Source organism: Silene latifolia, chromosome 1, assembly GCF_048544455.1.
Source record: "Silene latifolia isolate original U9 population chromosome 1, ASM4854445v1, whole genome shotgun sequence".
NCBI lineage: Eukaryota > Viridiplantae > Streptophyta > Magnoliopsida > Caryophyllales > Caryophyllaceae > Silene > Silene latifolia.
In genome coordinates, this window is record NC_133526.1 from 122443212 (window position 1) to 122453554 (window position 10343).

General features: G+C 35.6%; 1 protein-coding gene across 1 annotated transcript; it reads left to right on the forward strand.

Annotated features, from left to right (window-relative positions):
- Window positions 1-8347: 8347 nt before the first annotated feature.
- LOC141654915 (uncharacterized) lies at window positions 8348-10068 on the forward strand. The gene is made up of 6 exons (XM_074462026.1): window positions 8348-8444; window positions 8559-8593; window positions 8695-8778; window positions 8850-8978; window positions 9065-9163; window positions 9654-10068. Exons 1-6 carry the CDS (start codon window positions 8348-8350, stop codon window positions 10059-10061), a joined length of 852 nt encoding a protein of 283 aa, XP_074318127.1. The 3' UTR covers window positions 10062-10068.
- The last annotated feature ends 275 nt before the right edge of the window (window positions 10069-10343 follow it).

Here is a 10343-nt window from a genome sequence, read left to right on the forward strand (position 1 = left end):
GTTCAAGGGACCAAAAAAGTTGATTTCCGAATTTGTAATATTTTATTAGATTTACTATTTTAGGAAGGCCATACTAAGATTTTATTTATGCTTTGCATTTTATTTATATGTTGCATGCATCGCTAAATCGCAATAACTAAAACATGCATTATCATTAAATCGAGTAAATCGACCGTGTCAATTACAATTATCGTAGTTCACCGCTTTAGTTCACTTAAAACATGATAGATAATAAATTGACATGACCTCTCTCTTAAATAAACAATTGAGACTTAGCCTTACCAAAAATTAGAAACCATAAAAACCTATTTCGTGAGGGAGTGCACTCGGCCTTACCGGGGTACAAACCTTGCTACGTAGGGGAAGTGGGTGATAAATGTCTACCCACCGAATTTATAAATATAAGGGTTGTATTCGGCTTTACCGATGCCCAAGTTGATGTAAATTTGGATCATGGACACATTTATTCTAAATTTGGGTTGAACTCAACGAAAGTATTCTCGACGGTTGCCGGATGTGTTTCGGGCTAAAGATAAATATTAATGTAAATTTATCGACCAAGAGTTCTAAGAGTAGAATCGATTAAAGAGTTAATCCACCGAGTTATATTGATAAGGGTTGTATTCGGCTTTACCGATGCCTAAGTTAATATGAATTTGGGTCTTGGAATCATTTATCAAAGTTGGGTAGAGGTCACTAGATAAATGCAATAAAACTTGTTTAAATTAAAATTTACGAGTATTATTTTCATTAAAACGATAAGTGTTTTATTCCTTCTATTTTGTTTTGTAGACCGCTTTTATTTCTAGATAACAAATGGCCGCACCAAACAACAACGCTCACACTCTCACAAATGTTTCATGGCTCCGATCCTTTATGGATCGTTGTAAACTTGAAAAGAATGGGTCAAACTTTTCCGATTGGGATGCCCAACTCAAGCTAGCCGCCCAAGGTGACGATAAGGTTCGTTACCTCATGGAGGCCTCTCCACCCGAACCTAATGCTAGGCCGAGTGCCGCCGTAAAGGAAGCCTATGACACTTACCAAAAGGAATCCGCCGCAATTAAAAATGTGTTGATTTTTGCGATGGAGGCGGATCTCCAAAGGAGAGCTTTCAAAATGGGCACCGCTTATGAAATTTATTCCAAACTTGTGACAATGGTCTCACAAACACCGAGGATCGTCCAATATGAGGCGGCCTCGGCATTCTTTGATCTCGATTTCAAGGAGGGCCAAAAGGTTAGCCCTCACGTGCTCAAATTATTGGAGCTAGTCGAGACTTTGAAGATTCAAAAGGTTGAAATCCCCAAAGAGCTCATTATAGATAGGATTCTACACTCCTTATCCAAAGTCAAAGCGTATGTTCAATTCCGGGTGAATTTTAACATGCAAGACAAGGACGTGTCTCTAGAGGAGTTGCACAAGCTACTTGTGCAAGCCGAAAGAGACATGGGGCTAAACGTTAGCCCTGAAGGAAAAGTAGATCTATATACTTACATATTCATATATATGTTAATTTAATTTGTCATAAAATTAAAGATGGATTTTATGCATGCAAACAATAAAATAAAATAAGGAAGAAACATTGTTCTTACAATGGGATTTTCGGTTAATAGGGCACAAGAGAGATCACCTTTCTCTCTTGTTCTTGTGCTTTCCTTTAATGGAAGAACTAAGATCCAAGTGTAGGATCTCTCCCAAAGCTTTATACCCAAGGCTTACTCTTAATTAAAATTAATATTATATGAACTAGTACAATATTAATCTTGTAGAAAAATGACCCAAAATATTATATATAACACTTAATATTTCGGTTTTTGGAAGAGGAAGAATGGGAGCTTTTTATCTCTCTAAAACTCTTATTTTAGATAAGTGAAAGTATGAATGAATGATACAAATGCATAATTGTATATTAGGTAAAGTTAAGAGGAAAAACCAAGTGGTTTTCCTCTTCATAAAACCGGGTGGGAGAGAGGCAAAGGGGAGCCAATGCATGCATAGATTGTTCTTCACAATAAACAATAGGGTTGCATGGCTACTAAAGTAAACAATCATTATGTTTACCACTAATTTAAGCAAACACAATTAGTTTAATCCTCCTCTTATTATTTCGGCACACACAATAAAATGGAACCCATTTTATTTTGTCAATTTTGTCTTATGTCACATGTCATATGTCACATAAATTTGTTATGTATTTTTAACATATTAAAAATCAACGTATTATTAAAAATACGTCACATACAAAATTGACTTAGTAATTTCATAATTACTTGTACCAAAATATTTTACCATTTATAAATCACAACAGATTGTATTTATAATAATTCATTCAATTCCAATTGTTTCTTTAAACAATTATTTCATCCGAGTAATGATACGATTCAATTACTCAAACCGTATCTCATTTAATCACATTTCAATGAAATACGTAAATTTTACTTCCAAAATCGTCCGTCAATTTTCATGTAATTTAATTAACTCGTAACATTATACGATTAATTAAATGATCAATTAAGAGTGTTGCCCTATAGGTATGACCTACGGGGTCAACTGATCACCACCGTCGTATGACAGTAATGTCAAACTCTAGTCAGCCAATCATTACCGATATATGTTGACCAGTTGACAGTATAAATACTTCCCAATTGTATTCTTTAAAACGGGACTTAAACATGTGATCATCATGATCAACAGTCGTGATCGCATTATTGTCGGAGGACACATATTCCAACAATCTCCCACTTGTCCTCGACAAGTGTGCGTCACCAATTCTCTTGTCCTATTATTATCTTCCACTCAATGCAAGGTGTCTTCAGGTCGTACTTGCAAGTGATCATATCGAGAGTGGTTTCCTCGATCTGGAGAATAACTGATTGACCGGATTTATCTATCATAGATACCTTCCGAGCGTGGCCACGCATTTCCAGTTCATTACTCCTCGAGTGGCCTTGAGATATTGTTATAACCCTGACTAGGGGTGGACAATTCCTATCGCACTCATTCCCTTCGACTAGCCACAACCATCATAACCCAAAATATGCCCATTTGACCCCATTTACGAAGGTCGTAGTAACACAAATCAAAGTTAATCTGAAACTGTGCCATCTTAGGTGAACAGTCTTTAGTCAAAAGAATCGACTCATTCGAATACTATAGTAGCTCTCGCCACGACCAGGCTATATAAATTTGCCAGAACTCTATAAGCGGTCATAAGGCCCGACAAAATGTTCCTAACAGTCTGCCTATGTGATCGACTAGTCATCTCACATGACTCTATGGCACTTGAACTTGCCATCAATCGCATCACACTCTAGTCACTTCGAGACGTCACCTCATACAAGTAACTATGGGCAAATACAATGTTAATCCGTGTACACTTTAACGGGGTTCAATTGTCTCCACAACCCGTTTGGATATAACAATGTATAAGGTGAGTTAATACTAACGCAAACGACAAATGTCGACATCACACTTGGGTAGTCAATATCATATTACAACCTTGTGATGTATATCTTAAGTGTAAACACTTATTGATTGTAATAGAAGTTTAACATGCCATGTGTCCATGTGTTCAAACTTCTTACGCTTGCATTTTCCTTTACATTCATGTTCTCTCTTATAGCATGAATCTTACCAAGTACACATCAAGGTTCCCGACCTTGGTTTCGGTTCTTTAACTTGAAAGAACTTCCTTATCAATTATCACATAACGAACAAATTTTGTGATGAATGATATAACTTGTACTGATCAAGTACTCCACCACACACTATGCACTAGGTATATGTTTTGCAGAGTCTTACAACAATTTGACAAGATGATTAGCCTAGCACTTCTCACAAGTCCTAGCATAGTTAGGAAAGATTAGTTTTGAGTAACTTCTTATTCAACTAAGTATCTTTCGAAAACTTCTTATTTCTCTTTCTAGGCTTGAAAGATTTAGGATTCTCATAAATCCTTATATGTGCTCGGATTTTGATTAATATGCGCAACCTCTTGACACATATAAGAGCGTGCTGACAAACACCGAAATCGCTCATCGAATTCTGCTCGAGAATTCATGACGTTTCTATTGTGGCTTACCAATGAATCATCATGCTCTTATGCATATGATTCACTATTGGACATGTGCATGATTATTCTAATGGCGGAAACATTAGTTACTAATAATCATGAGATCAACCATTCATAGGTTCAATGAACGACCATGACTGCTAATGGCAATTCCATTTTCATCTATATGAATAACTTATGTGTATGTTGATATGATGCGTATTTCTTAATACTAATCCAATATTTCTTGTCGTAATTGGATTCATCATAGTCCAAATTCATCCAGAATTGAAAACTCAAAACTTCCTTTATGAAGGAAGGTGTTAGCTCGTCATTCTTTAATGAGTGATGAGTTGTAAACATTCAAAGGATGATAGCTCCCACTAAATTTCATGTCTTCACATGATAATTTCCTAACTCCCACTCAATTCCACATATTTCGAAATTGACTTCTCAATCGAAACTTTTCAAGAATTGAAATATAAATTGCATTGCCAAGTTATTAAAATAAAACCATATATGTTCCCATCATATCCCTTCAAAATACCTTTTTCGAAGAGGTCTCATCTTAAACCTTACAGAAAGAGATTTTAAATCTCTAACACACTCATGTCATAATGATGTGTAGCAATGTCATTTATTAAATATCAGTAATATCTAATACACATCCTTCAAAATATCCCTTTTGGAAGGAGGTTTAACCATTTCATAATGAGGTTAAGCAATGACATTTGCGTGGTTAAAACTTGGTCATTGAAGATATCGGTATATCAGTCTTTGCAACTCGATCATAACTAGTATGTTACTATGATTCATTTAGGCTCTTAAGTAAATCTCAAGGTTTAAACTATTGGTCAAAATTTATCATATAGAACTTAGTCAAAAACTTGTTAAGCCTTAACATTAGTCATTTTTCTTCCAAAACTTTCTTTTGGTCTCCTCGTGTAGTAATCATAAGAATATGTTCTTTCGATTACTTCACTTGGTCTCTTTTGTCATATAGAACTTACTTGAGACCATAGATCTTATCTATTTGGTATACTATGTAAATAGATATACCTTCATTCAAATCATTCTTTCTTGCGTAGATCTTCATTTACACAAGTACATGATTTTTATTTTGTCTCGTGTGTTGTGTCCTCATTTTTCTCCCACTCTATCTTTAGAATAAATACACTATAGATTTAAAGATAGCATATGAGACACAAATAATGATTTGAAGTATAAGGAGAACTACCTCATAGGTTGACTAATAGTTATAGATTTCATATGTGTACTTGGTGATTGACATTCCTTTAAGAGAGTTCATTGACATTCCTTTATGATCATACACAAGCCTTAAGCATGTGGACATATAATGAAACCCGTCATTATAGTTGTCTATAAGATCACTTTAAGCGAATAATCTTATGTTTCTAAGAGCAAGCATTTAAAGATGAATTTTAGAACAAAAGGATAAAATGATAAAACGGGTGACTTGGGTTGCAAACCAAGTCACCATTATCCAAAATACAACCCATTATCCAAAATACCTTTCCATGTCGAACACGGAAACTTAAGGTTCTAAAATCCAAAACATAATTTAAAATAAGACAATGAAAAGCAAAGCTCCATAAAAGCTATCCCTAGCTTCTCGATGGTTTCTCATGCTTGCTTTTCCTTTCCCTTGTCTTTGCTTGGTGGAGGCCCTATTTACAATAAAAAGGGAGATACATTATCACAACTTTGCATCATAATACCATAGTTGAATTAGAAACATAAAAGAAGGATAGTCATTTACCTACTGGAGTAATTTTTCCAACCTTAATATCACCAAGGTATTTGGAACAATTTCTTTTCCAATGTCCCATACCATTACAATAATGGCATTTATCAAGAGGACCCTTCTTGATTTTTGAAGTGCTAGCTTCACAAGTCTTAGCTTTGGTGAATGTGGGAGCTTGCTTCTTGCCCTTCCTCCCATTCTTCTTGAACTTCCCCTTACTCTTAGTGCTTATGTTAAGCACATCCTTGGGTGGGTTCACATTTAACCCCATGTCCCTTTCGGCTTGCACAAGTAACTTGTGCAATTCTTCAAGAGACACATCCTTGTCTTGCATGTTAAAATTCACCCGGAATTGAACATATGCTTTGACTTTGGACAAGGAGAGTAGAATCCTATCTACAATGAGTTCTTTGGGGATTTCAACCTTTTGAATTTTCAAGGTCTCGACAAGCTCCATAAGTTTGAGCACATGAGGGCTAACCTTTTGGCCCTCTTTGAAGTCGAGATCAAAGAATGCCCCGGCCGCCTCATATTGGACGATCCGCGGAGTTTGTGAAAACATTGTCACAAGTTTGGAGTAAATCTCATTAGCATTGCCCATTTTAAAGGCTCTCCTTTGGAGGTCCGTCTCCATCGCAAATATCAAGACATTTTTCATTGCGGCGGACTCCTTTTGGTAAGCCTCATATGCTTCCCTCACTACAAGAAAAAGGCTGATTTGCAACGGACTAATTGCAACGAACTGTATAAGCCGTTGCTAAGTATTACTTGCAACAGATATTATTATATTTGCAATGGATATTAAATTATGCAACGGCTAAATGAAAATTTGCAACGGATATTAAATTATGTAACAGCTTAATGAAAATTTGCAACGGATATGCGTCATATCTATTTACCCGCCTAATAAATTTAAAGCTGGTTAATTTATGCAACGGATTTTGTAATGCCTATCCGTTGCATATTGGTTAAACTCCTACAATTCCCAATAAACCATCATGCCTACCCGCCCAACATTTCGCTTGCGCTTAACCCTAGACAATTTCCCTTTTGTCATCCTGTTTCTCTCCGTTCGCTACTTCTTTTTCTCTTCATTTTCTACCTACGTCTCCCTCAAATCGCCTAGAAACTCTTCATAAATTTCCATAATATATTGATCAATGGAGCAATTAGCAACAGCTACACCTTTGGCGCTATAGATTACGAATTCCCAACCAAAGAGGTAATTAAGTTTCCCGTAATGTTATAAGATCAGTATTTTTCAATTAATTACAAGTACTAAGTGTTTGTTTGCTTATATTTTGGAATGGTAATAGAAGAAGTTGTTTATGAAGAGTTTCTAGGCGATTTGAGGAAGAAGTTGTGAAGTTGTTTAATTAGGCGTCTATACGGTATCTTTTACAAATTGAATATATAATCCATTGGTTGAAGGAGCTTTAATTTGTCTTATATGTTTCATTCAAATTAACAAATCTGCTGTATTGATTATGCACACCCAATATTTGGCCCTTTGATGTGCAATAAAATTTCTCTCTACTACTCTCAAATGTGTTGTTGATTAACATTTAGTGATTTAACTATTCTAATGGAAACTACAATTAAGAGACGAATGGATGAGTATAGTCCCTAAATTATGCATGGATTAAGATACAACTCCATATAAGTGATATAGTGTAAAATCAAAGGGTGATGTTACAATGTTGACAGTTTGAGGTGGTTATTGAATAAACAATTTGCCGATAATAAATCGTTGTATTTTTTGGTGAACATTATTTCTTTTGGCAAGTCTTATTATCTTCTTGATTCAATAATTGAGGTTGTCACTTTTGATCATAAAATGATCAATTTTCCTGTTATCACATTATGCAACGCACACAGAAGATTTTGCCTTAAGGGATTAGTCACCACTTATAGTATTTGGTTTCACTACAATGACGACCCTATCTTTGGTTTTCTAAAATAGTATTGAGTGGGTTCTCTTTAATACTTTGTATATGTTTTGACTCATAATTTGTAAATAAACTATGTTGGTTAAAAGTATTGATAGTAACATTCACTTTTCATTGGTCTTTCCCAGGTTCTCAGTGGCTGATTTTGCATAATCAATATGAACGAGTGTTAAACAAAGCCTTTATAACAAAACCAGTCAGGAGGACATGGGTGGGCTATACAGGGCTCGATTGAAGTGTTGAAGAAAGGGGGGCTATATAGGGCTCGATTGATCGATTTTGCGTTAATCTTCTCTTTGATCCTTCATGGAGATGGTGTTATGAATAATTAATACTCGGTATCTCCTTTTTTCTCTCATATATATTTCATATGGTTAGTCTGATGAATCTTGATTCCAATTTTGCAAATGTTACTTCTACTCAATATTACTCGAAATTTACAATGTGATAGTATGAGACATATTATTTTAAGGAAATAGACCCCACATATGTACTATTTAGTATCAAGTAAAACTAAAAATAAACATCCGGAGGTATCGGAGTTAGTGACCAAGACAGTGAAAGGTAATTATCATGAACATGGCCCAAATTGGAGTGAAACTAAACCTGCCCGACGAGAATAGTATTGGAAGTGGTTTAAGGTACATCTACTTAACTAATGACACTAAAGGTTATGGTTAGTAGTTCAGTATAAAACTTTTGATTGTGATATTGCTATGGTCTGCATTTCTGTGGAAGTTGTAAATGATAATTTGAGGAATTTTTGTAATTAATTTTGTACGTAACTCAGGTTTAACTTATTGTTGCTTAGAATCTTCAATTCATGTTTTTTTTTTACTTTAATTAATGATGAATTATCCAACTTATTGGTGCGTTTTTTACATTACTTTTCGATGATGGTAAGTTCTCTATTTTTGAATAAACAGAGCAAAGTGGATTATCCTAAAGATGAGGAAGACCAAGTTAGAGCTGCTTTTACCAAACTCTTCAAAACACGGCTAAGGACCATGGTTTGTCGGGCCGTAAAGAAGCAACCGAAATGGATGGGTGATGCACTCCATGCTGAATTGCTATTTGATAGACAGTCCGAAGAAGGGAAAAAAAATCAGATCAAGCAGAGGCCAATCGCAAATCAAATGCAGAAGGTGGAAAAGCTTTAGGAACGCATACCATGGGCCGAATGAATTCTCTACTAGTGATGGAGAAATTAGTAAGTAAAAAATTTATCATTATAAGTTCCATTATGGGATTTCCTTCAGTGTTTGTGTGTTCAACTAAATTTGTTACCATGTTTAGGCTAATGGAGGAGATTACCCACCTGCAATTGAGTTATTGAAAGCAACAAAAACGAAGAAGACGGGAGGATACGTTTCAAAGAAAGCTGAAGATTACGTTGTAAGTTTTGATTTTTTTAAATGATTTTGAAACTTCGTCTTGCTGGTTGTCTTTGATTCCAACCCGAGTATTGAAATACAATGGAGGGATGTGTGAGGCTTGTGGTTTGATGGTGTTGAACTTTCAGCTCCACTGTAGGCTTCAGATTCGTGTAGGCTTGGATGTTATAATGGTTTAGCTGTAGTGTAGGCTTGGATGTTATGATGGTTTAGCTGTAGTGTAGTAATTTAAATCATGTAAACTCTAGCCTCCCACATATTTAACTCCACTGATGAACCAAACAAAATGACACTAAATAGTAAATCCTTAAAAATAAATATCACACCTCAACATTAGTACTGCGTAGGCTATCACGAAGAAATGGTTTGATGGCCTCCCCATGATTAGTGTTCATTAAACCTAGAGCATATAGAGCCCCGCCTTCAGAATAAGGACTGGACATGATGAGGTTGGATTGTCTTAACTGATTCAGTTATCCGTTATGTTCCAGGTATCTATTGAGGCAGAAATTAGTGCCCTTCAATCTCAAGGTGAAACGGATATCAATAAAGATAAAATCTACCTTGAAAAATGCGGCTTTAATAAGAAGGGGATAGTTTTTGGTACTGGAGCCGCACGCGAGCATTACTTTGAACGCTCGGCTACTGGAAGTAGAGAGTCCAACAATATCGACCAGGATTATTCGCCCGGAATACTACCTCGACTTGTGAGCAAGAATGTTGAAACTGAGCTCCGCAACAAAGTGCTCGAAGACAAAGTACAAAGAATGGAGGCGTTTCTACAAGCAAAGTTTGGGTCTGACTTTGTCCCAAATTGTGATAGCAACCAGATCCAAAATCGAGACGACTTCAATGATGATGGTGGAAGTGGCAACTCGACATCAATCCCAACTAATTAGCTAGATTACTCCATAATAGTTAGACAACGAAATTGCTTAGCAAATTACGTATGGATTTTTTTTGAGGATGTTTTCAATGTATGTACTCTTTTAAATTTGCTAAATGAACAATTACAAGTTTCTATATTGTTGGCTTCTTTAAAGTTTATTGTTTAATTGTTTGATATCGTAACGAAATGGAGGAAAATGGATGCAGGAATGCTTGAATCTCCCATTTGTGTTTGCAACGGAAATTACAGGTTTTGTGACAGCTATCCATTAATTAAAAAAGTCAATGCATTT

Bases quoted from the DNA above. Each gene is read 5' to 3' on its own strand.
- LOC141654915 (XM_074462026.1), top strand. From the start codon at position 8,348: ATGGCCCAAATTGGAGTGAAACTAAACCTGCCCGACGAGAATAGTATT. The intron at 8,594-8,694 runs GTTTTTTTTTTA...TTGAATAAACAG, and splicing joins GCTTAGAATCTTCAATTCAT to AGCAAAGTGGATTATCCTAA. The intron at 8,979-9,064 runs GTAAGTAAAAAA...TACCATGTTTAG, and splicing joins TACTAGTGATGGAGAAATTA to GCTAATGGAGGAGATTACCC.